Below are 26,849 nucleotides of genomic sequence, written 5' to 3'. Positions count from 1 at the left end.
CTTCAGATGCCTATTAGGCATCTCAAGCAAGATATCCTGTCACCATCTTAAACTTAATATATTCAAAATTGAATTCAATATTTCCTCCCCAAAAACCCTCCCCTCTTCCAAACTTCTATATTACTGTCAAGGGTACTACCATCCTCCCAGTTCCCCAAGCTCCTAAACCATCCTTGACCTGGCCCTGGGCAAAAGACAGAAATGAAACCATCCATGTACTTAAGGAGCTCGTACTCTATTGAGGGTGATTACGTGTGCATATAAAAGTATATAAAACATATACAAGTACACACCATAAGCTCGCAAACAGTCCCTCACCCAGCATAAGAACCAACCTTCGCCTCACCAGCAATAATGAACATTAGTGTCATTAAATTTGCTACTTATGTGTCCCCTCAGGGAGAAAGAACTGATAAAAGGTTGGGGGGACTAATACATGCTATTCATTGGGAAGGTAACACTAACTCTCAATACCGATGAACCATATTATCTCATGCCTGGGGTTTCAGACCTTAGCCGTTTGACAAATTATCTCTGGTAGTAACAGGGACAATTGCTATTCTGAGTGTCTACCCAGAGTCTTGCTGTTTTTAAAGTTCAGCTTGAAAGGTGGGCAGGAAGGGAACCTCGCTGAATTCTAATCTATCTCTCGAGGAAGCACAGAGGACTGAATTGATATTATGGAGATTTATTTGTCTTCCAGGTGTTGGGATGCATCTTTGCAGCCATGTGTGGGACCAAGAGGGCTATATGTTGCCTTGAGGACACAGGTTCCCCACTTCTGTAATCTAGAACCTCACTTAGTCTTTTTCAGCAAAAAAGCAGGTTGTGCCTTTTTCTCCCCAATGGTAGGATTCATATTAAGATCTTTATCATAATGGCAGTGAAGGGGTGGTGGGGGGAGTACACAATTTTTGCCCTGGCCAAAGTGATGCAGAAATGGCATTTGGGAGCACAGAATACCCTGTCATGTCTCCTCTTGTCAGACAGAAAGGCAACCACAAACTAGAACAAATGCCAGCAAAATGTGCCATAGAGCCAGATGTTATCATTAGGAAAAAAGCCACTTATACAACTTGGCATGTGGGTCTATCATTGTCATCCAAATGGGCTTACAATGTGGTGGAATAAAGAGAATGTCACCATTTCAAGGATTTGGATTTGCTATTCAAGCTAAACTGAGATTATTATTTATGTTTTCAAATCACTTTATTTATGACTCAATTAAATCCAAATATTGCTGGAGAGACAAATAGGTTGTTTTTGTCTCAGCCCTCCTTTAGAAATTTTTGCTTTTTAATTTCTTTTCTTCACCCTTATACTGCTGAGCTGAGACACTTGTCTTCAAAGGTGACATGACTCTTTGGAGATGCAGAATAGAAACTGAAGGAAGAAGTAGGGGAAAAAAGAAAATAAATTTTTCTATTCAGTCTTCTCTTGAATTATTCTGAAGAGCTTAATATGCTAACGTATAACATCCCTGTCAAGGGAAATAAAAGAAATTCCTATGTTAATGAAAGTCACTACAGTAGATGTATTTCTTTAGTCACCTGTGATAAAACATAAAATCAGGGCAAAAAATAAATTTGACTTCTATGCATGTTACAAAGGGAAGAGAGAGGGCAATACTGTGCCCATCTTAGTTACTTAATTAGATGATCACCTATCAAAACATTAACTTGTCTTATGAAAACATAACCTGATACTTGTTATTCTTATTTTTTCTGCCTTTAATACTACTTAACCAACAGTCATTAGGTGCAAGGCACTGTAAAGAAATTGTACTATGTGAGTTTAATTATATAACTCTATTCATTAATTTTTACAAAGTTATTCTCAACTTAATAGTATGATTATATACAACAATGAATACAATTACCTATTATAAAATTTCTGTACAATGTCTTGTACCTAACAACTGTTGGTTACATAGTAGTATTTTTTTGGCATAAATAATAGTTACGTAGAAGTTACTTGCACGAAGTCCAACAATATACAGATACCTCATCCTCCTGGAATGTCTAGCTCTATTCAAGACTCAAATGCCATCTCTTATATCACCTTTCCTAATCCCTGCACTTATTCTGGATGTCCCCTCCCCAATGCTTCCCCCATACTCCCAAATTACTTTGAAGTTTTCTTATCTTTATATAAATATTCATTTTCCCTGAGTAGTTCCTTGAGGACAGGGACTTTTTTCCTTTTCTTTTCTGTCACTGGAAGCTAGCACAGTACCTGGGCATATGTAAAATGTGTGCATAATAAATATATATTGAAATGAATTGTTGAATTGAGAGGGCGGGGGAAACTTTGTTGTATTATGTGATTTTTTTTTATCTTCACTTTTCCCATGGGGTTGATTTCTTAGCATTTCATGATCCCTCTGTTGAATACTGAAGGCCTTAGCATAGCAGTCTTCATGCAGAAAAGGCTTCTTTCAATGTTTTAATATCTCATGGTGTAATGAACAGATACTAGATTTAGAATCAGAAGACTAGGGTTCAAATCCTAGCATTGCTATTATCTATGCCACCATGGCCTTGGTTTCCTCATCAGTAAAATGAGGAGATTGGTATAGATGACTTCTGAGGCTCTTCCAGCTCTAGATGCTGTGATCATAATGACAATGAAGATAATATGTCAACCCAATAAAGATACATGAAGTATTAGACTCAATAAGGCATAGTTCAGAAATCTATAGAGCATACCTTTAGTTGCTTACAGAAGACATGTTAGGAAACTGTACAACACCCCACAGAACCCTGATTAATCCCCTTCACTTCTGCTCCCGGATTGCAGAACAATGTAGGGGGAAGGTAGAAATCTGCTGACCTCACTTATTACAGATTTCCATGACCTCGCCTCAAGTTATCTTTGCTGTTCAAGTTAGACTTTTTCTAGATATTAGCCCACTTCTCTCCTTCCCTCCTTCAGTGCCAAGATCCTCAAAAGGATGCCACCACTTCTATCTCTCCCCCACTGTTTTTGAGGCAATCAGGGTTAAGTGACTTGCCCAGGGTCACACAGCTAGTAAGTGTCTGAGGCCAGATTTGAACTCAGGTCCTCCTGACTTCAGGCCTGGTACTCTATCCACTGCATCACCTAGCTGCCCCACATTCCCTTCTTAATTCCCAAGAGTCTCTTTCCATACCCATCTCTTTGCTAAAACTGCCATTTTAAAGGTTTCTACTGACCTCCCCTTTTCTTTTTTTTTTTAAACCAAATCTAGTGTCTGTTTCTTCCTTAGTCCTCATTTCCATTGGCCCCTCTGAGGTATTGACCTATTCTGACTTTCATGCTATAATTCTATCCAGCTTCTCCTATCTTTCTTTACCTCATTTTCTGTCTACTTTTTTCTCTCCATCCTCACTCTCTGTGCATATCCTCCCAGGCTCTATGCTTACTTAGCCTTCTGCCTTAGTCTTTATACACTAACTCCCTTATTGTGTATAATAACTTTCATCACTGTAAGTATTTAATACATTTTAATTCAACAACTTGAAATATTATGTGCAAAACACCTGGTAGATACTATGGGACACGAAGATAAAAGCGTAAATAGTTTCAGACCTTAAGGAATTTCCATTTTGCTGGAGGCAAGATATCTGGAAAGTGCTAACACTTGGGTTACAAAGCTAGTGCCCAGAATCTCTTCAATGGCTATACCATTACCTTGATAGTGTACTTTCCAGGGATGTACACATTGATAATGAGGTAGATGTATGCATTGCCAGAGCTAGCTCAGTGTTTGGGAGGCTCCAAAGGAAAGTATGGGACAGAAGAGGTATTCAACTGAATATCAAACTGACGGTATACAGAGCCATTGTGCTGACGTCACAGTTGTATGCCTGTGAAATGTGCACAGTATACCAGTGCCATGCCAGGAAACTGAATCGCTTCTATTTGAATTGTCTTAGGAAGATTCTGAAGATCACCTGGCAGGATAAGATACCAGACACTGAGGTCCTTTCTCAAATTAAACTGCCAAGCATTCAAACTGTGCTTCAGAGAGTGCAACTCTGATGGGCTGGCCACATCGTTTGAATGCAAAACGTGTGCTGGCCAGAAGAACTCACACAAAGCAAGCATTCACATGGTGGTCAGATGAAGCAATACAAGGACACTGTCAAGGTCTCTCAAGAACTTTGGAATTAATTGTGTGACGTGGGAGACACTGGCACAGGACCACTCAGTTCAGTGTGCCCACATCAGAGAAGGTGCTGTGCTTTATAAGCAAAGCAGAATTGAAATAGCTCAAGAGAAACGCAAGATGTGCAAACTTAGAGAATCTACCCCAAATGTTCACATGCACTATTTGTGGTCGATCTGTAGGCAAACATTCCAAGCTTATATTGGTCTGATCAGCCACAGTCAGACACACTAAAACTTGACTCTAGCATAGTGATGTCATTTGGTCCTCTTTGAGAATGAAGGAAAACAACCCACTAACCATGTCTACAGCTCCAGTCATAACCTAACCCCTAATTCCCAGATGTTTCCCTCAGGTCCACTTGCTTATCTTGCAGTCATGCCAAAATCAGCCTGAGCCAGAATGAGCTTTCTTATCCTCCCCTCCCAATCTGCTTCCACTTCCTAATAATCTCAATTCTGTCAGTGACATCACTATTCTTTTTCTTCCAGGTTAGCAATTTTGGCGTCACCTTGAAATCTTTCCATGGCTTTATCCTCTCCATCTAAACAGTTAGCAAGGACTTTCATTTTCCTAAATGTCTCCTCAATTTGCCTCTTCTTTACAATTTCTATTGATGGCAGGTTCTTGTCATTTGTTCTCAAAGAGGACCAAAATGACATTACTAAGTTGGAGTCAGGGTACAGTGTGTCTGACTGTGGGTGATCAGACCAATATGAGCTCAGAAGGCTCTCCCACAGGTCAGGCACAAATAGTCCACATAACATTTGAAGTGGAAGTGTCTCAAAATTTGCACATCTCCTGTTTCTTTTGCGCTACAACAGTTGTGCTTCTCTCATTGAGCACAGTACCTTCTTCGATGCGAGTATGCCATGCTGTCTCTCATGACCCACAATTGATTCCAAAGTTCTTTGAAGAGACCTAGAGAGGATCCTTGTATCACTTCTTCTGACCTGCATGTGAGCACTCACCTTGTGTGAGTAATAGTTTTGTTTGAGGCAAATGTACATTTGGCATTAGAACAACATGGCCAGCCTATCAGAATTGTGCTTTTTGCAGTACAGTTTGAATGTTTGGCTTGAGAAAGAACACAATCCTAATCTAGACCTTCATCACTTGCCCCCCATTTACTCTATTTATTATGGTGCTCCCTTACACAAGAGCTTAGAGAAAGCTTCCCCTACATATCTTTTCCCCTCCAAACTCCTCTGCCTGGCTTTTTAGGCTTTCTATGATCTAACCTCACTGAATTGTCCAACTTTATTTCCTACACCTCTCAACATATAGTACATCCTAAATTCAGTTGGAAATTTCCTAATTCCTTTCCTTTATTTTTTCATTCTCTAAACTCCTGTTATTCATAATCAGTAGTGTTTAGCACTTAATTGTTCTTTCATTGATGTGTGTATGCCAGTTCTCTCCACATCAGCTGAATTAAAAGATCATTGTGGTTCACTCTTATCTACTGCAGCATCTAGCATAACATAAGACCTGTGATTTTCCTTGTGTGGAAGGATATTCCTAAGAATGAAGCAAATAATGATAATAACTCAGTGCATATACAATAGCACTTCAGTGTTTGTGGAACACTTTAAAACAACTATACATGAGATGGGTGATAGTATTAGACCCTGCTTTTCAGATGAGGAAACTGAGGCTCAGAGAGGTGGTGGCTAAAAATCATATAGAACCCTCTCCAGGGCTAATTACCCACTCCCACTCACATTGGCAGGCAAGGTATCAAGAAAGTAGCCAATGACTTCTACCCAAAGAATTCTAGGGGTAGCCTTGAGGGACTAGGATTTCTAGTACTTTTGCTCATGAGTCCTCATCTAGTGTGCTTCTTATTGATTATCAGCTAGTCTTAATTAGCTTTGAGAGTCATTATTAAGAAACATCTCCCCAAACCAGGGGCATACTTTCACTTTTTTTTTTTACAAGTGTGGACTGTTCTCAAAATTAGAGAGCACTTATGTCCAAAGGGTAAAAATCACAACTCTACTTCCTGGAAATCCTTTTTTCTCTTAGCGGAATCCTCAGTTCCCCTTCTCTGTTGGGTTCCAAGTATTGGTGCCCTTCTGGAGTCCAAAAGCTGCCTTTCTCCAGTGTGTCTCTGAGGTCTGAAGGCAAGGGGTACATTAGCCATTGCTGCTTTAGGGTCACTGCTGCAGGCTCTGGTGGATACAGTTACTGAGCTCAGATCACTGGTGGGACCTCTGATTACTCTAATGGATTTCCCAAATTTCACACGGTCATGAGAAAAGGGCAGAGAGGAGAGAAGAAAAAGAAACTCTTTCCTCTTTCCAAATAGATGGAGCTCCTCCAACTGCACTAGCCTAGTACTGGAATGCAGGAGTCTTTTTCTTTCAATAAATGAAAAGGCATATCTTTATCATCAGCCTTTATCCAAAGAGCAAAGCATTTTATTTCTCCAGAACTGATTAAGGGATGTTCAAGAGTAGTTTATACTCTTCAGTCTAGCCAACTGAATCATATCCCGAAAAACTCTTCATCCTATAACATCACTTCAGCTGTGGAATTCATACTTCAGAAATACCCTGAGCCTCTATGGCCCTGCCATTGGATTGGATGGCTCTTTCCAGAAATTCCATTTAAAGAGCACTGCCCCCCACTCCAGGCCAGCCATCAGCCATCTCTTTATTTTTCACCCTGGTGTAACCTAGACTCTTCCATCATATACACCGCCCATCCCCAACTGAGTACCTTCTTCCCAAACCTTTGGCTTCCTCTTAAGAGTTCTTTTTCACGTTAGAATGTAAGCTTCTTGAGAGTAGGAACTGTCTTTCCTTTTTGCTTGTATCGGTAAACAAGAAAAATGTGACTGGCACATAATAAATGCCTAGTGACTGACTGACTGATTCAATCAAGCTGTCTGGGTCTTTTGTGTTTACTTTAATTGGGGTAGGGTAAAATAAATTAGGAAGGAAGAAACAAGGAAAGGAAAAGAAGTTGTGTGATCATATATAGACACACATACACACATATTATCATGTTTGTTCCTTAAAACAGCCCTGTGGGATAAGTGCTAGTATAATTCTCATTTTATAGATGAGGAAACTGAGGCTAGAAAGGTTAAACCATTTGCCCAGAGTCACAGAACTGGTAAATATCTGAGGCAAGATTTGAACATAGGTCTTTTTAACATCTAATTCCATTCTATCTACTATAGAAGAAGTTCAAGGATTTCTGTGGCAGAAAATGGTGACCCCTAAGCCAATCTGGCCAAATAGCAAGTCTGGCCCTGGGAAGACAGAGCTACTGTATTAGTGGGAATTGCCAGAGTTTGAGTTCTTTGTAGGTAGAGTGGACCTCAGAGGAGGAATTTAGTGACAAACAATATATAGGAGACCTAAGTAAATAGTTTTTGGTCATATAGCAGGCCTCAGGACATCTCTGTTTGTACAGTGGTGCTAATTTGCAAATTTCTTTCAAAGCTTTACACTCTTTTAAATCATTTTATTGATATTCATTTTTGCATTTTGTATCCACCTTTTATTTCCAAATATGTCTGTTTCCTCCACCACTATCTCCCATCTGGTCCCCTCAGAAAGATATTTCCTGGAACAAAGACTTTAAAAAAAAAGGAAGTGAAGAAAAGCAGTTCAACAAAATGAGCTAACACATCACCTACGTCTGCCAGAATTCAGATTGATATATTACAGTTTCCTCCTGTATGAAATGAGGATAATAATAGCACCTACCTCAAAGGGTTGTTGTAAAGATCAGATGAGATTACATGTGTAAAGCCTTTTGCAAAACTTAAAAGTGCTATGCAAAGTTAGCTATTATTATTAGTTCCAACCCAAGATTTGAGTTTTTACTCACATTATTCTGGTTTATAAATTCCACATACTTGCCAAGAAGGTTTTTGGCTACTTACCATCCTCTGTTCTCATCTTCCTCCCCCTGAGGCTTTTTGGCCTTTGCATATTGTCTCCCCTCTTTCTACCAACCTATTTCTGCCTGTTGAAATCATTCCCTTAATTCAAGACTCAACTGAGGCACCTCTTCCTCCACAACACCTTCAGCTCAATTGAATTACCAAATGATCCTCCAGTCTTGCAAAGAATTGTCTCAAACTATTCTGTCACGGATTATGTGTGAAGAGTTAGGGTCTACCTCACATTCATAAGACTGGCAAAGTTGATAGAAAAGGGAAAATGGCAAATGCTGGAGGGGCTGTGAAAAAATAAGCACATTACTTAATTGCCAGTGGAGCTATGAACTGGTCCACTCATTCTGCAAAAATAATTTGGAAGTATGCCCCCAAAAGCTACTAGAGTGAGTATGACTTTTGACTCATGACACTACTACTTTGTCTACATGCCCAAGAGATAAAAGAAAGAAGAAAAGGCAGCCCTTTTAAACAAAAAAAATATAAAATAACATTTTTTGCACAAATATTTACAAAAATTATTCTTTCTGTGGTGGTAAAGGATTGGAAACTGAGGGGGTAAACAATTTTTGATATATGTCCGTGATGGAATTCTTTTGTGTTATAAGAAATGATGAAAGGGATGCTTTCAGAAAAAAACAAAACAAAACCTGGGAAGACTTTTACAAACCGATATAGTAGGAAGTGAGCAGAACTAGAAGTACGATTTTTGCAAAAACAGCAATATTATAAAGACAAATAACTTGAAAAGACTGAGGAACTCTGATCAAGAAGGGATCCATCACAATTCCAGGTGTCTCAAAATGAAACATTACCTACCGCCTAATAGAGAGGTGATAAACTTTCAGACACATATATATGTACATGTATGAGTGTATAATATGTATACACTATGTATATATAGTTGTGCACCATGCATACATATGTATATATACACACACATAAATATATACATGTGTTTATATATGTATTACATATAATATACATGTATATCAAACATGGTCAATGGGGGAATTTATTGTTTGTAATAGTTTTTTCTTCCTTGCTTTCTCAACTGATGTGAGTCTGGGGAGAATGCAGATCTTAAAGTAAAATAAATTTTTAAAAAACGTTTTTGAGTTTTCATTATTATAGGAATTTAAGATTTAAGAAGAGCTTTGTTCACAGTGTTATTACAGGATTGGTGTGGTAAATACTATTATGTCTGTTTCACAAATGAAGAATCTAAAGAGATAGTCAAAATTGTTACATATATAGACAGAGCTGGGACTTAGAATTCTAGGTATCTTCTGTGATGATTGTTCCCTAGGCAGAAACCACAAAGCTCTATAGAGTAAGACCTTATAAATGTTTGTTGAATATTTATCTTTCTCTAGTGCTCAAAGGGAGCCTATTATTCTGCTCTTACATATGCAGAATTTCCATCTTGTACAAAGAGAATTAGATGTGATTATGAGGTTGAATCGTTATAGTTCTTCAAAGAAATAAGGTGTCAAATGCTTCCGAGAGGTCAAAAAGAAGGATTGAGAAAAGGTCTTTGGATTTAAGAATTAAGTGATCATTGGAGAGAATAATTTGAAAAGAATAATTTCAGTTGAATAATGATGTTGGAAGCCAGATTATGAAAGACTAAATAGTGAGTAAGAAGAGAGTAAGAAGAGGCCAAAAGAGTAGATAGCTTTTTTTCTAGCTTTTTGTCTGTGAGAAGAGATATATGGTATTAGTTTGAGGGGATGGTGAAGTTTTTTTTTTCTTTTTTTAATGGCCCAAAAGACCTAGGCATGTTTATAGGCAACAGGAAAGGAGCCAATAGAAAGGGAGAGATTAAAGATCAGAAGATGGGAGGTGATTGTGGGGCTAATTTGCCAGAGTATATGGGGAGAAAATGGGATGAAGAGCTTGAAAAAAAGAATGGAAGAAATAGAAATAAAAATTTCTTTGCTAAAACAAAAAAGGATTAGGGTGAAGTCAAAAGACAAAAAGATTAAAACTATGTAAAACATCTAATGTCAAAAACAACTTTCCTAGGAAACAGGGCAAAGCATAATAATCTAGGAATCATGAAAAATCATGAAAGTTCCATAAAAACACAATAAAATGGAAAACTTGAATTCTACATTTCAAAAAAAAATTTCCCCTCCTCAAATATTAGAACCAGAAAACTAACAAAATCCATAGATTGTAACTGATATAAATCTAAGTTACAACTCAACTAGAAACATGATAGTCAAAATCCACAACAAAAAAAATGATTAGGGAGATATATTCTATAAAACTCTAATGGGAATTACATAGGACTACACATAGGTTACCAGGTAAAAAAGAAAAAGATTGGAACATATTATGTTGAAAGGAAAAGAAAAAAAATGACTTGTAACAAGAATAATTTATCCAGTGAAGTAGAGCATAATTTACATGGAAAAAAAGGACTTTTCATGAAGTTTACATTTCCAAACTATACTAATGAGAAGTTTTTAGTTAGGCAGAGATTTTGTAAGGTAAAAACAATGAAGAAATATATATGGACAAACATGTTTCTGGTGATGGAATGTAAGCTCCTTAAGGACAACTACTATTTCATTTTTATATCTCTAGCATATAAAATGTACCTACATAATGCCTAGTGATTAACCAGGGTGGGGGGGGGAAGTGGGAGGGGAGAAGAACTTTAAAACACAATTTGAACAACTCAAAGGGCTTAATAGAGGTCAAGTGTTTATATCCTAATAGGAGAAGAAGAGACTAAAATAGTCCTTCAAATTCCAAGAATTTCTAAGGGTCGATAAGCGAACAAAAAGAGAAACAATTGCCTTGAGTGTTTGAAAAAAAAAAGATGCTTATATACAGAAGAAAAACTCTAAGTAAGGAAAGAGGAGCAAGATGGAGGAACTTACTATTTCATAAAATTGAGCTGTTGCATGAGAATATTATTCAAATACAGAGTAGAGTATAAACAAATAAAGACTCTCATTGGCATCACTCTTATCTGGGCCAGGCAAAGGAAGTTTATATTTTTTAAGTAAATTTTATATATGTCTCTATCCACATGTTAGCAATATAAATTATATATGTATAAAATTAAATGTAAATCTATATTTCATATAAATATGAATTGTGTGTGTGCGTGTGTGTGTGTGTATGGAAGCTGCTGGGTGGCTTATTGTGTAGAGCACTAGGCCTGGAATAAGGAAGACCTGAGTTCAGATCTGGCCTCAGATACTTAATAGCTGTGTAACCCTGAGCAAGTCACTTAACCCTGCTTGCCTTAATCCACTGGAGAAGGAAACAGCAAACCACTCTAGTATCATTTGCCAAAAAATCTCTATGAACAGTATTGGGGTGCTATGGTCCCTGACACGAAGAGACAAAACCAACTTAACAACATTGTGTGTGTGTGTGTGTGTATGTGTGTGTATCACAGAAATACAAACAATAATACTCACACCAGGTAGGTCCTGTTGGATCACTAGATGAGATGAAAACATAGATATAGTACTGAGATGATAATTTTCACTCACCCTCCAATCAGAAAATCTCAGGCCCAGGGCAACTGAGGCCTAGAGAAGTTAAATGGCTTTCCTAAAATAATATTCCACTTTTCATCCTAGAAAAGTTACAACCTATATTGTACTTCTATACAATTATAGTTTGGCATGATTATTTTTATGACTCCTGTTCATTTATGTAACTTGTCTTACACATTTCATTTTTTCCCTTAGATTGTTATCTTTATTTTTTCATAACTCTCCAAAATGCCTGTGGACCTGTGTGCAAAGTTCTTTGTACACAAAGCTTTGTATCTACTCTGTTATAATTAATAAATGACTGTTTGTTACCATAAGCCATGTAACTCCGTCTCCTCCACCCAGCATCATTACAGCAGCAGCCATTCATTCTGCTCTCCATTTCCCACTATAAAGAGACTTAGACCCACTGAACTAGAATTATTTTGGTCATTTGACGAGCGTCCTGGGCTCCATAAAACTGGTGAGAAAACCAAAAAGGATGACAGATAGAAAAGTGTATGGTCTTGCTAGTTGTGAGGAATGATACACAAAAATGTGATGCCCTTAAAAGGGCATCACTAATAGGAACATATTTGATTTGAAAATTTATGGCAAAAAATGTTGCTCTGCAAGGAAATCTTGGTCACGATGAATGCAATAAGGTCCTACCCCTGTGCTAACCATGTTATTTCAGTCTGTCTGATCCTAGAGTAAACAAAGGAGAACTACTATAATTTACTGTTGGAAAACACTCTCCTTCCCAGTTAGAAAAGACCCAAAGATGAAATCCTACATAGTGAGGTCCATAGAACTGACGGGAAGAAAGTAAACTTGAAGCATCGTCCCACGTCTTACCCACCTTAGCCTTTTTTTCTGCAAACATAGCTGCAACAGCAACTTAAAAAGTCATTGGAGGTTGAGACTATTTGTCATGCTGTAAGTATATACTTATTACAAAGATATCCTAACAGGTCAGACAACTCTTGGTTTTTCTTTGTTTCTGATCTCTTTGACCAAGAACTTCCACTGATATGGGAGTTAGGTTAGGTTTGCTATGGTTGCAAGGCATTGCTTTACGTATCTGGATTAGATATTCCTCTTAGTTAACATTCGCTGTCAAGAACTCAAAGCCAGTGAGCTCCAAAAATCTCTTGATTACTTCTATTAGTAAAAAAAAAAAATCCTAGTTACTCATACTATATGTATAATATATATGTATACACATATATGCACACACATATATACAGTTATAAATTTTACCTGTATGTATGTGTACTACTGAATATAAAATATAGAAAATAAGTTAAAAATAATTAAAGATGAAATAAACAGTATTTTTAAAATTAATATATAAATATATTTTTGCTCTTACTAAAAATATTACTCATAAGGTACTCTCCAAAATGCAGAATTGACCCTCTAAGGGACAATTGTGGAACCACAAAGTGATCTGAGAGGCAGGGCGTGGTCTTGCTGAGTAGGGAATCAGTTTTCCCCGATAGCCTTGAAAGCTTTTCACAAGCTGGCCCCCTTCTGTCTTTCAATCCTTTTTATGGATTTCTCAGTCCCATACACTCTACTCTCCTGCCACGCTGGAGCATACTTACAATTCCCCATCTGTAATGCTCCATCTTGCATCTCCATGACTACAATGCCCTGGCTTCCATCAAAGCTCAAGTGCCTCCTTCTGCAGAAGGGCTTTCTTGGTCTCTCCAGCTACTTCTTTCCGTTTACTTTGTACATTTATTGCATATATCTATTTATATACATATTATCTTCCTTGTTAGAATACAAGTTAGAATGTAACTTGTATTCTAACTACTGCCCTCTAATAATGAGGGCAGTAATTATTTTTGCTTTTTATTTGTGTCACCATCGCTTTAATATCTATCCCTTGGATTTAAGGTGGAAATATTTGAACTTTTCAAAAAAAAAAGTAGCAGGAAAATGTTGTCTCTCAAAAAAATATTCCCACAACATAAATTGCCACTTAAAAGTCAGATTCATGGCCTGCATATCAGTCCATTTGGAAAAATAAAATTCGTTTGTCTTATGAACTCACTACCAAATAAGACAAACTGGCCTTCACAGTCAAAAGAAATACAAATAACAAACCTTTAAAGACAGGCTTTTCATCCACATGCCAGTAGTGAATGCTGCCATCTTTATCAATGGGTATTTATTTGATCCATGCTACTATATTATTGCTAAAGAATCCATTCAACTAAATACTATTGCCTTTGATTATATTATTTTCTTTAGTTACATCACTATAGACACGTAACTTCTAAAAAGTAAGCTTTTGAGCTATGAAAAATTCTAATTAATGTCATTCCTATGTGAGATTCATCTCATTTCATAGTCTGGAGATATATATTTTATGGTTCAATTCAACACAATTTTGCAAATGTTTATTAAAAACATCTACTCTGTTCAAGGCACTGTAGTAGGGACACAAAAATGAAAACATCACCAAAGAGTTTATAGTCTAATGGTGAGAGAAGGATAGTGGTAGATGATAACTAAAACCAAGCCTAATACTGAGTAGAATGTAATGGAGGCAAGAAAATGTGTCATAAGAAAATACAAAGAGGAAGAGATCATTGGCATCTGGGGAAATTAGAGACAGCTTCATGGAAGAAGTGGCACCTGAGTTAGGCCTTAAAGAAGCCAAAAAATGTCAACATGCTGAGATATGGGTAGAGTTAAAAATAAGAGGGAGAACCTATGTGAAGGTATGGAGAAGCCAGAGGGTGAGGCTGGATTGGGAAGCAGCCAGTTACCTGATCTGGCCAAGCCGTAGAGTGAGCGAAAGAAAGTAGGGGGAAATCAGGCTCTAAAGATAATTGAACTTATGAAGCATCTTAAATGACAGGCTGAAGAGCTTGTATTTTATCTACCATGGTGGATAACTTGGCATCTTTAAGCAGGTATGTGATATGCTCAGAACCGTATGAAAGGAAAATTATTTTAGCAACAACATGAAGGATAGATTGTAGAGAAAAGAGAGGTCAGAGGTAGGCGAGTCAGGATGATATTGTGAATTCTAGACTGGAGTTGATGAGGGCCTGGACTGGGAGAGCTCCTATATTATTGGGTAGGGAATGCTGCAACAAGTGATACTATGGAAGTAGAACTGGAAAAAGTCAGATGGCTAATAAGTCACATGGCTAATAAGTACCAGAGATAAGATCTGAACTTGGGTCTTCCTGACTCCATGTCTAGCGCTCTATAACCTACATTTTCTAGCTGCCTAAGATTATGTGTACCCATGAATCAACAACCAGTTATGGGAAAGAGGAAAAATGGGCACCTAAGGGAAATATTTTCCATTATCTTGTTCTATAATACTTTTTTAACCTGGTTCATTTTTAGAACAAAGTTTATGTCCTTAAAATGTTTATTTTTGATCCAGACCCTATGGTTCTAACAGTGTATTCCAAGTCCTAAATCAGACCAGCAAATGATGATTCACTTACATTCTTAGATTTGCCTAAGGACACTGAGAGGCTAAGTGATTTGCCCAGGGTCATATCCCCAGTGTGCCACAGAAGCAGAAGCTGAACTCATATCTTTCAAGTTTTGAGGCTGGCTTTCTGGCTGCTGTGGCATGATGCCTCTCTTTAGATGTTACTAGATCATGTGTGTGAACATGTGCATGTACATGCACACACCCACATGCATTTTCAACACATCTCTCCTTGCTACTCAGAAGCATTTAGACCAACTCTCTGGAACCAAAAAGCTGGGACAGTGCATGAGCTACCCAAGTTGCATATAAACCAAATCCCAGATGCCAGTATGGATGTCAGGCTCTTGGTGTGGCATGTCCAAAAATGCATCCATATCATATGGGGCACCGTTAGAAATTGTCCTGCCAAGAAGTAAATTCTATCAGAGAATGACAGGTTCTTACCCCAACCCTCTCTTTTTTTAAATTGAAAGACTAGTTCAATTATTTATTAGCACTTCCTTAGAGTACAGTGTCAGCACAGACAATATTTGAAATTAATATACTATTTGATTAGACTGATTGATTGTTCTTACAGCTGAGGATTTTAACATTCATTAACCATGCTAACCAGTCATTAGTGCTTCCTTTATCAGCAAGCAAAGAATAAACAGAAATTCTAATAGAAATTCATCACAGAGAATGTACTCCATACCTAAGCAAGTGTTATGACTGCCAGTGTATTAGATTAACTGCTATAATATTGGCAGCATGAAAGATTTCTGTTATAAAATTTAAAAATATCCTTTAATGTTTACTTTGCAACTGAACTCTTTTACACTTAAGTAGGCTATACAGATAATCTCTTACATATCCAGTATAATAAAGTGCTAATGGGTATTTTATACCTAATATGTTTGTGTGTGATCCTTTGACTATCAGTTTGAAGAAGGATTGAGGACTACTTATGCTTCAGACAAATCTTTTTTCCCTACTACTAAGAAATTAAAACATTGTGACCTGTTTTTTTTCCCAGCCAAACTGTTGAAAGAATTTCGGATTCATAATATAAAATACTTATGATAGAGCTTACAATGAATAAATGGATAGATAAATAGAATGAACAAAAAAAAGCATTTATTAAGTGCTTACTGGGCAGCTAGGTGGTGCAGTAGATAGAACGCCAGCTCTGGAGCCAGGAGGAGCTGAGTTCCAATCCAGCCTCAGACATTTACTAGTTGTGTGACCCTGAGCAAGTCACTTAACCCGGGTTTCCTCAATTTCCTTGTCTGTAAAATGATCTGGAGAAGGTAATGGCAAACCACTCTAGTATCTTTGCTAAGAAAACCCCAAATGGGGTCATGGAGAGTCAGACATGACTGAAATGAGTCAACAACAACAAAAGTGGTTACTATGTGTAAAGCACATTGCTAAGTATCAGGGTTACAAACAGAAAGGCATGAAACTCCCTATTCTCAGAGAGTTCATATCCTAATGGGGGAGACAACACATATGAGGGGTTTTCAGCTGCAAGTCAGATGGAAAGGTCCTATAGTACGTAGGATGCAGAAGCAAAACAGGTGGTAAGGCATCTTCTATAGTGTCATTTCTACTGATTAGATCAGATCCATTTCTAATGTTGAACCATTTGAAGATGACAATGACCTTGATTGGCGATTGGATTTTGGATTGGAATCTTTAGTAATTTTCACTACTGAGGAGGCAATTGTCTGGTTGCATCTCCATAATAGTTGATTTCCTACAGGATGGTGACAGGTGCTAGGCTAGAGATAGGGTTAATAGTCTTAGGGTGGGGTGGTGGGATGGATGCTGTCCCTTGTCTCCCCCTCAAGATCCCTCATTGTTTCATCTAAGAGGCCTGGCCTGACAACTGGGTAGCAGCTGCTCAGAAGCTGGTAAAGATGCCTGACCTCTCCTTCACTGGGGTTACTCAGCTGGATTATTGTAAGGGCAAGGCTATCTCCATGCCAGTGCTAGTCCTAGGGTTCTTACATGCCCTTTGGTAGGAGCTGGCCAGCCATTGGTGGTGGTGGTAGATTCTCCCCAGAGGATGCTCCCTTTGATGATGGCCTAAGGGCCAGGCTGGAGCCAGGGTCATAGAGTATACTGTTATTCTTTGGCCTCAATGTCATGGGCTATTTCCATTAGGGTTTGAGGAGAGGTGACTGATGGTCAATGTGGTGGGGCATGTGCTAACCTCTTATCTTTCCCTCAGAGTTCCCCAGCTGCTTCTGCTAGGTGAGCTTGGCAATAGCAATATAGTGGAAAGCGGCAACATGGTGTACTTGGTAGAGAACTGTCCTTGGTGGCAGGAAGACCTTAATTTAAGTTCTACTTCAGATGCTTCTTGACTGTGTGATCCTGGTCAAGTCACTTAACCTCTGAGCAATACTCAGGCAATTCTATAAACCTTTAAGTTTCAGAACAGTCACTGATCCTTGTAGGGGTAGAGGAGAACCCTCATCAGAAGCTCCCTATACTGATGAAATCACGAATTGGATAAAAAAAATAACTTACCTTGCATGTGCTCAATATTCCTTTACTACTATGGGATAAGGAACAGGCTCCAAGAAAGGAGAGGACACCCTTCATGGATATCCCCACCCTCCTCTATGTAAGTGCTGCTCACAAGCACCAATACACCAACATGGTCCCATTTAGTAATAGAAGTGTGGACAAGGTTTCTAGAGCTGCCCGTGCATATACGCCCATATGCATCTCTTATGCATCTGCTTGGATGCTTTCTGGAAGGAAGCTTGTTTCAAGTGGAAATCTTTTGCAAGGTAATTTGGTATAAATGAAATAGTTCATGAAGACCTAGGTTTGAAATTCTTCTCCTTTCCTCACAACACACTTTTGACCCGAGGCAATCAATCTCTAACCCACAGTTTTCTCATCTTCAAACTGATGATAACAATAATATCACCTACCCCATGGAGTTGGTGTCATGCTCAAATGAGGTGATGAATATAACATGCTTTGCAAATATATTTTGTGAATATAAGCACTATACAGGGCATCCCAAAAGTCTTAGTGTAGTTTTAAGCTATTAAAATTAATAACTTTAAGCTATTAAAGCTTAAAACTGCACCAAGACTTTTGGAGCACCCTTGTATAACTATTATTTATTATTATCTAAGGGGAAAGATTTAGGAGTGCTTTTTCCCAACTGTGTCTGCAGAAAAGCAGATATTTTCTGTCAGTCTTCACAACAACCCTGTGAAGTAGGTGACATTATGATCCTCATTTTATGATTGAGGAAACTGAGGCGGACAGAAGGTAAGTGACTCACCCAGGGTCACACAGCTAGTGAGCATCTGAGGCTAGATTTGAAGTCACGTCTTCATGACTCCAGACCCAGTGAATCCACTATGCTGCCTTCCCGCGCTAGAGGAAGCATTTATTAAGTGTTTAGTACGTGCCAGGCACTGTGGTAAGTGCTGGGATTATATATACAAGCAAGTAAGATGGTTTTTGTCTTTGAGGAGTTTACATTCTAATGGGGGAGCTGAAAATGGATGTGGGGATGAGAGTATACTCCATAGTGGCAAGGTATGGTGATGTCTAGAAGTGGCACTAGAGGCCGGATTCTGGGTGTACTATGAAAATAAATATGAGACCACATTTGCCTTGACTTCTAACATCATATTCATGGTGCGTTTTTCCTGGAAAGAAGAGTCTGGTGTTAACCAATTAGGAAAATAAATGGAGATTTTTACTTTCTTCTTTTTTTTCTCTTTTGCTTCTTGTAGGAGGTTTTGAATGTGATTGACCATGGCCTGATGGATCTAAATGGGACAAGTGAAGATGCCCTAGAATGGGATGAAACTGACATAAGTAATAAATTAATCAGTTTAAATGAAGAATCCAGCGATCTTGATCTAGAACACACACATGCACACACCATGCCAAACTTGAAATCTGAGCTGGAGGATGCAGGCAGTGAGGACCGAAGTTATGAGGAAAGTGCTAGTGACCAAGGAGGATCTCACTATGGCTCTAGCATCACTGCCCCCTCTAGCCCACATATCTACCAAGTTTATAGCCTCCACAATGTTGAACTTTATGAAGAAAACCACATGCCATTTATGAAAACCAGCCCCAACCTCCCCAGAATAACCCAGTCTAAAGTTTTAACAAAAAGTCTCAGTAAAGACTCTTCATTTTCATCTACCAAATCTTTGCCAGACCTGGTAGGTGGTATTACTTTGGTTAAGCCTTGCACATGCCATGGAAGAGACATGAGCCAACATTCTGGGAGCGAGAGTGGCATCGTCAGTGAAGGGGACACAGAGACTACTACCAACTCTGAAATGTGCCTGCTAAATGATATGGACGGACCCCCGAGTAACCCTGAAACCGAACACCCAGGTCCTCACATGAGTGATGTAGTTAACATATTAAAACAAAAAATTAAAGACGAGGAGGAAGACATTAAGCCTCCAAATAGTTCTCCGTCACCCGCATCACTAATGTGTTGTGTAAATGGAAAAGATGGAGATTTAAACAGTGTTACCAAGCATACCCCTGATTGTTTGGAAGAAGAATTACAAGGAAAACATGATGTGTTTACATTTTATGATTACTCATACCTCCAAGGCTCAAAACTCAAATTACCAATGGTAATGAAACAATCACAGAGTGAAAAAGCACATGTGGAGGACCCATTGCTTCATGGTTTTTATTTTGATAAAAAACCCTGCAAATCTAAACATCAGGCTTCAGAGTTATATCCAGATGCAGCTCCCCACGAATGTATTTTGGCAAGTGTGCCCCATGAAATGGATCCCAATTCCAGTAAAAGTGGCAATGGAGAGAAGACACTGCCTGGCATGCAAAATGCCAAGCAACTCCCTCTCCTCTCACAAAGCTCTTCCTTGGAGTCCCTTTCACCCGGAAGTGATTTATTTGGATCAGGCGTCTTGAAAAACGGTGATGGCCTTCAACGGAGCACATCATTGGAAAGCTGGTTAACATCATATAAAAGCAACGAAGATCTTTTTAGCCGCCACAGCTCAGAGGACATCAGTGTAAGCAGTGGCTCAGTTGGTCAACTAAGCAAAAGAACTTTAGATCTCCTGAATCGATTGGAAAATATCCAGAGCCCCTCAGAACAAAAGATAAAGCGTAGTGTTTCTGACATCACACTCCAAAGCAGTTCCCAAAAAATGTCCTTCACTGGCCAACTGGACATAGCATCCTCTATCAATGAAGACTCAGCCGCCTCTCTCACTGAACTTAGTAGCAGTGATGAGCTCTCTCTTTGCTCAGAGGATATCGTATTACCCAGGAACAAAATCCCAGAGGATTCAAATGCATCCTTCAGGAAACGTCTTACTCACTCAGTGGCAGATGAGAGTGATGTCAATGTCAGCATGATCGTTAATGTCTCCTGCACCTCTGCTTGCACAGACGATGAAGATGACAGTGATCTACTCTCCAGCTCTACTCTAACCTTGACTGAAGAAGAGTTATGTGTCAAAGATGAAGATGACTCCAGTATTGCAACAGATGAGGAGATTTATGAAGAATGCAATCTAATCTCAGGGCTGGATTACATCAAGAATGAACTGCAGACCTGGATTAGACCGAAGTTTTCACTGTCAAGAGAAAAGAGGAGATGTAATCTCAGTGATGAAATTCAGTGCAGCAAAGATAGAGGTAGCAGTGAGACATCTAATGCCACAGATGCACTGAATATTGAAGCCCTTTTGAATGGCTCCACAAAGCGGATGCCTGAAAATAATGGAAACAGTAAAAACTCATCTAAAGTGCATGAATTTGGGACAAAGAGAGAAAATAAGAAAAATATTTCCAAAGTCAATAAAGATCCATTTATGGATGACATGGAGAATGGCAATGTCGAAAGTGTTCCAGAAAAACCAAAGGAAACACCAAATGGAATTTCAAATATGTCAGAGGGTCTTGTTCCAATTGAGAATGAGGCTTCCGAGCGTGAGAGTTGCATGTGTGAAGCATTTACAGATAGCTCTGATGATTCAAATATGGATGGGAAGGAATTTGTTCCTCTACCTTCCAGGAACCCTCCAAAGGAATGTCAAAACCACTTGCTCTCTGAAATTCAAAGTGCAGTTTCTATTCCTACTGACAAGTCTTGTCCAGAACATGCCACCAAAACCAGGGAGATCAAGGAATCAGAACCCTCGGTACTGAAACCTTCATCTGACAATGCACCCACAACAGCTGAAAAGCCTACCGATCACTCCCCGACACTGGAGCCCAGTGAAACAGAAGAAAATGTCGCAATAGATGACAGAATTTCCTGTTGCAACTGTGAGTTAGATGCTTTACATCAGCAAGATACAGAAGATTGCTCAGTTCACAACTTTGTTAAGGAGATCATTGACATGGCTTCAACTGCCCTGAAGAATAAATCCCAACCTGAGAGTGAGGCAGCCACTCCCACATCACTAGCTCAGATCAAGGAAAAAGTATTAGAGCATTCTCACAGGCCTATCCAGCTCAGAAAAGGTGACTTTTATTCCTACCTATCCCTCTCATCTCATGACAGCGACTGTGGGGAGGTCACCAGCTACACAGAAGAGAAAAGCCACACTCTATTGCCGCCTGACTTCCCTGAATCAGGCCTAGATGAAAAAGAGGATATTGAATGTTTCTTTGAGGCTTGTGTTGATGATGAGGAAGGTGAACAGCAATGCTATTTCTCCAGTGAGCCCCCAAAGGAAGCTGTGGGGAAAGAAAAAGATCCAATTTCCCTGGAAGGGACTAAAACCTCCTCTAACTACAGTGGGTTTTCTTTCTCGAGTGAGCAAACTGACACAGGCACCCTGAGTCCTACCCCCCAGGAAAGATCTGACATTGGAAAGGAAATGTGTAATGTGTTTGGTACTTCAAACAGCTGTGAGGCAAGCTCAGCCCTACCTGCTGCTCCAAGCAAGAGTGATGAAGAGAGTAGTTCTGGGAAGCCAAGTGGTTCTGAGATGCTGGAAGATGGTTGTGCTGCTTTAGTGAAAACTGTAGTTCCAGGCCTCCCACTGAAGGCAGAACAGCTGAAAGACCAGGCTATATTGCATCCTAACAGTAAAACGTTAACCTGTGAAGAAAACCTACTGAACCTTCACAACGACCGGCATATAAATATGCACAGGTAGAATGTAATCCTCCCCGGGCACATAAATCATCTCATTGAAAGGTATGTGCAGTCTTTATGTGATTAAAGATACATGCATTGTAAAGGAGAATGACACTCCACAGGAATACCATTTACCATATGCAGTTCCTATAAATGACTTGTTAACTAAATCTATAAATATAGTAATGCAATTTTGATCCAATTCAACCAGCATAGAAGAAAAGGCTAAATTAGGTTAACTGGAGTTGCTATCATGATAGAAATTTAGGTAAAGTAAGCTGAAATAATTCCTGTGAGAAAGAAATAAAAATGTGAAAAGAAGGAAGGAAGGAGGGAAGAAGGAAAGGAAGAAAGGAAAGGGAAGGCAGGAAGGAAGAAGCTTTTTCTAAATTGGCATTTAATAAGGATGTGATATAGTGAAAAGAGGGCAAGATTTGGAATCAGAGGACATAGGGTTGAATCCCTACTCTACTACTTACTTGTCTGTGTGGTCTTAGAACAGGCCATTTAACCTCTTCATTTGTAAAGTGAATGGATTGAACTTAGCCTCTAAGGTCCCTTCCTGCTCAGAATCTATGTCAATCTTTTTTCATCATCTCATGCTAGCTCAGGCAACTGAAGTATTGAGATAAATAATAGCTAAAATGTAAATAAGTAAAGTTTTATAAAATTCTTTAAACATATTTACTTGTTTAATCCTCACAACAACCTTGTTTTTATTTGTTATTTGTTATTATTATTCTCCCAATTTTGTGGATTGAGAAAACTGAGATGGAGATGGAGAGTGGTTAAATAATTATGTTTCCAGGGTCACTCAGCTAGTACTTGTCTGAGACAGGATTTGAATTCAGGTCCTCCTGAATTTAATTCCAGTGCTTTACCCACTATTTTTACTTAGCTGCCTCAGATAATTATCTAGATGATTCAACCCTCTCCCCCCAAATCTGACATCAAGAGTCAAAGGAGTGCCCAAATTAGGAATTATTAACCGCAATCAAAAAGACACAGCTTCTGATTTCACTTCTGCCTATGTAAACACCATCAGTTTGTTAAATCATCTTTTTCTTTATGCTACCACATTGGTGCCTTCCCTCTCAGGTTCTCTCCAATTTACCCCATATAGTTCTTGGTTTGTGTATAGCTGCTTGCATACTGTCTCCCCGATTAGACTGTGAGCTCCTTGGGTGGGGGGCATTTGCCTTTCTTGATATCCTCAGTTCCTGGCGCATAGTAGATACCTAACAAGTGCTTCCTAACTGACTCTAAGGAGGAAGCTGTGGACGCTTTGAGATGAGCCAGCTGTTAGCTTATAGAAGGGTCATGTTCCAACCTGATTTACCTTTGATGCTGCAATTCACTGCTGCTTTTATCACAGGTAATTTCCCAGCAGCATATTATGCTTTCACAACTACTGAAAAAAATGGCCCAGTTTGAGAAATAAAAGTAGGGGGAGAGCAAATCGATGTTATTTGTTTTCAGTTTTGAATTAAATTTGGGCTTTTATTTTATGCAAACACACCTGAGGCCCCAAAACTACAGTGTGGAGAAAGGATGTGACAGGTTAATAGAATTTGGGTAAAAACAAAATTTTAAAATCTTGTCTAAAGATGACAGGTTGGTTTCCATCATTTAAAAAACACTCCTCTTTTAAAATCACACTCCTCATATTTAATAAGACAGTTATTGACTGTTAAATTTGAGAGGATATTATATCCATAACTGATGCAAAGATTCCATTTTTACCCATTTCAAAAACCCAATGATGAATACTCTGTTTCGATTTAGTTTAAAGAAGGAAAATATGAGCTACCCAATGTGGGAATTATATTTCATGAAAGTATGAGCTCCCAGTTGGCCCCCCTTAGAAGCTTAATGTTGTAACCTAAACTCGTGCTATAGGAAATGAATTACAGAAGCAATCTACCCTAATTTGTTAACTTATTCAAATAACAGTTATTATACTTAACTATGCTAAAGATTATCTTTTTTGTGGCAGATTGTTTATTTTTTGATGAGCCTAATTACTGATTTTCTAAAGGTAATTTACATTTATTACAAATACATCTTTTAAAATGTGACAGATAAATGTTGTTCCCATAATGTATTATGAAAAAAGTTACTATTTAAAAACACATTATTTAATTTGAAAGATGAATGGCAAACATCATTATTTTTTTCCTGTTAACACCTGTGCCCTAAACTCATTAAAATGTGTGATTCTGTGTAGAGCTGGAAGAGGTGGAGGTGGGGGCAGGGGGAATCTATACCATATATATACCCTAAAAATAAACTCAGTATGTAAAATTGGAGAAAGAAGATTGACTTAGTAATGTAGCTCAGCTAACTTTATACTGTTTCAGGCTCTATTTACATTGTTTGGGAATGAGAATAAAAGCAGTGAGAGAAATGCATTCTCTATTAAATGTGTCCATACTCTAATTACATTCTTTATCAGCGTGCGATAAAACTGACCGTTAGAAGAAAGTGAGAGCAATTCCATAAACTTCTCCAAAACCACCTCAGCTAGCGATTATGCAGCTTGCTTTGCCAGCCTACAGAGGGGCTTATAGAGCCCAGCTGAATCTCTTTTTCTCAAAAGATATAAAAGCTTGAAAGAAAACACCACTCTGAGCATGACGTCATGTGACCATGACCCCCAAGTCACCAGTCACGCCAGGATCTGGAGGCTCATATTCAGAGCACGACAAACTCCTAGCACTAAGAAATCCCGTTCCCCCATCAGATCTGGAAAGTGCAGACTGCTACGTCTTGTGACCTTTTAGGAGTTTATTCCTCGTCCTTTCTAAGGAGCAGGCAACAACAGAAAGGACAACAAGCTCTGCTTTTTAAAGCAGGGCGAAAGAATCTTCTGATGTAGTCCTAGCATCCTACAAGCAGGGCCAGCGTCAAGCCATCTAATCAATGTTTTCTAAGTAGGGATCATTTTCATCCTTTGTATTTCTATATCCCCAGAGCCCAGCAAAGGACCTGACATAAGTAGGCTCTTAATAAATGCTTGCCAGTTGGATGAGTGGGTACCTTCTATGTGCATAGCATACAACTGTGGCACTGTGGAGGAAAAAGGAATCAGATCTCCATCGCATATAACAAAACAACAACCATAATAACAATTCCTGGCATTTATATGGTGCTCTAAAGTTTGCAAAGCACTTTACATGAGCTTCACAGCGATCCTGTTAGGAACTACAGATATGATTTCCATCATTATCATCATCTTAGAGAAGAAGAAACTGAGGTCCACGAACTTTCTCCTGGTTACAAAGCTAGATGTCAGAAGCAGTATTTAAACCCTTGTTTTCTTTATGGAAGTCTAGCACTATCCATCACTCCAGGCTTGCTCTAAAGCAAGGGTTCTTAACCTTTGCTTCATCCTGGACCCCTTTAGTAGCCTACTCAGGCTTATGGACCCCTTATGAGAATGATGTTTTTACATGCATAAAAAAGTACACAGGATTACAAGGGAAACCAATTAAAATATTATCTTAAAAAATAGTGCATAGACTTCAGGTTAACTCCTGCTCTAAAGATTTTTTTTAATAATCATTCAGCAAGCATTTATTAAGCATTTACTACATGGCAGACACTTTTCTAAACACTGAGGATGCAAATGGAAAGTGAAAATACTAAATACTAAAACACTATAAAAAGCCATTTGCATTAGGGCTAGGGAGTTTTTCAGTGTTGTGCAAAGCATCTGAAGAATTGGATTTTTCGATATTCATGAAACTGTTTGGGCATTTTATCAGCTATGTCCCCTGGCTATGTATTCTGATTCTGCCCTGAGAGCTCTGTGATCCAGGACATTATTATTTAACTTCTTTATGCCTCTCCTTTCTCATCTGTGCCCCCAACACTGAGGTGCCTTCAGGATTAAGGTAATGAATAAATAGTAAAAATGACCATAAAATCTTTGGAAAGTAGAAAGTGCTATGTATATAAAAGCTTAATGATCATAATTGTTCTTCCCAGTAGATGCAGTCAAGCAAACGAAAAAAGCTGTGCTTCCATTTAAACTGTTTGAAAGGCAGTCAGTCAGAGAATTCTTTTACCAAGACAGTGTTTTTACTACACCAAATTCAATTTGCTGGCTTTTCCAGAAATAAATTCTGAGATCATAAAAAGCCCCTGTTTTATAATGTCATCCTTGGAAGTCTATAACTTAGGAGAAGCAGATACAGTCTGCAAACAGGTAACCAAAGAGAACCTTTTACCTACAAGGAATCTAATTAAAACTCACCCTCAAATGATTTAAGAGAAAACTTGATCTAATCCAACCCAGTATGTGTGATGCAGTTGCACTGGTTTCCAGGCACACCGCTGTGCTTTTCACTATTTCTCCCTATTTGCCATGTTTCTATAAAAATAGAGAGGTCAGTTACAGCAAATCACATCAAAGGAAAAGGTAACTGGATAGATCCAGATATTTCTGCTTAATTTGGAAGAGGCACATAATGCATGTCTGGAGTGCCTCCTAGGAACTGCCTAAGAGATGTACTTTGCACTAATCTTTTCGCCGTATTCTGACAGTTATTTCTTCATAATCCTCATCATAAGCCTCTGCTCTTCGATGAATAGTTTAACCCTAAACTTCAGGCTGGAAAAATTCTAGGGTTTAAAAATTTTAACTCATTACTTACAGCAGAAGTATACTCCATTTTAGACCTTACTTT

At 38.5% G+C, this 26,849-nt stretch overlaps 1 protein-coding gene and 1 long non-coding RNA gene across 2 annotated transcripts in view; one reads left to right on the top strand and one right to left on the bottom strand.

The window, feature by feature from the left end:
- Positions 1-26,849, bottom strand: part of LOC144456337 (uncharacterized) — a 204,106-nt gene that overhangs the window by 124,665 nt on the left and 52,592 nt on the right. The gene's annotated exons all lie outside the window — the stretch shown is intronic.
- The window catches only part of AKAP6 (A-kinase anchoring protein 6), a 496,473-nt gene that overhangs the window by 466,535 nt on the left and 3,089 nt on the right, over positions 1-26,849 (top strand). Inside the window, 1 exon segment of the mRNA XM_078151395.1 lies at positions 18,797-22,218. Within this exon segment, the coding sequence (XP_078007521.1) occupies positions 18,797-22,177 (3,381 nt within the window). The 3' untranslated portion in view covers positions 22,178-22,218.

This window comes from Phascolarctos cinereus, unplaced genomic scaffold, assembly GCF_003287225.1.
Source record: "Phascolarctos cinereus isolate Bilbo 61053 unplaced genomic scaffold, phaCin_HiC Scaffold_3;HRSCAF=262, whole genome shotgun sequence".
Lineage (NCBI taxonomy): Eukaryota > Metazoa > Chordata > Mammalia > Diprotodontia > Phascolarctidae > Phascolarctos > Phascolarctos cinereus.
Note: the sequence above shows the minus strand (reverse complement) of the source record. Positions and strands in the feature narration are given on the sequence as shown.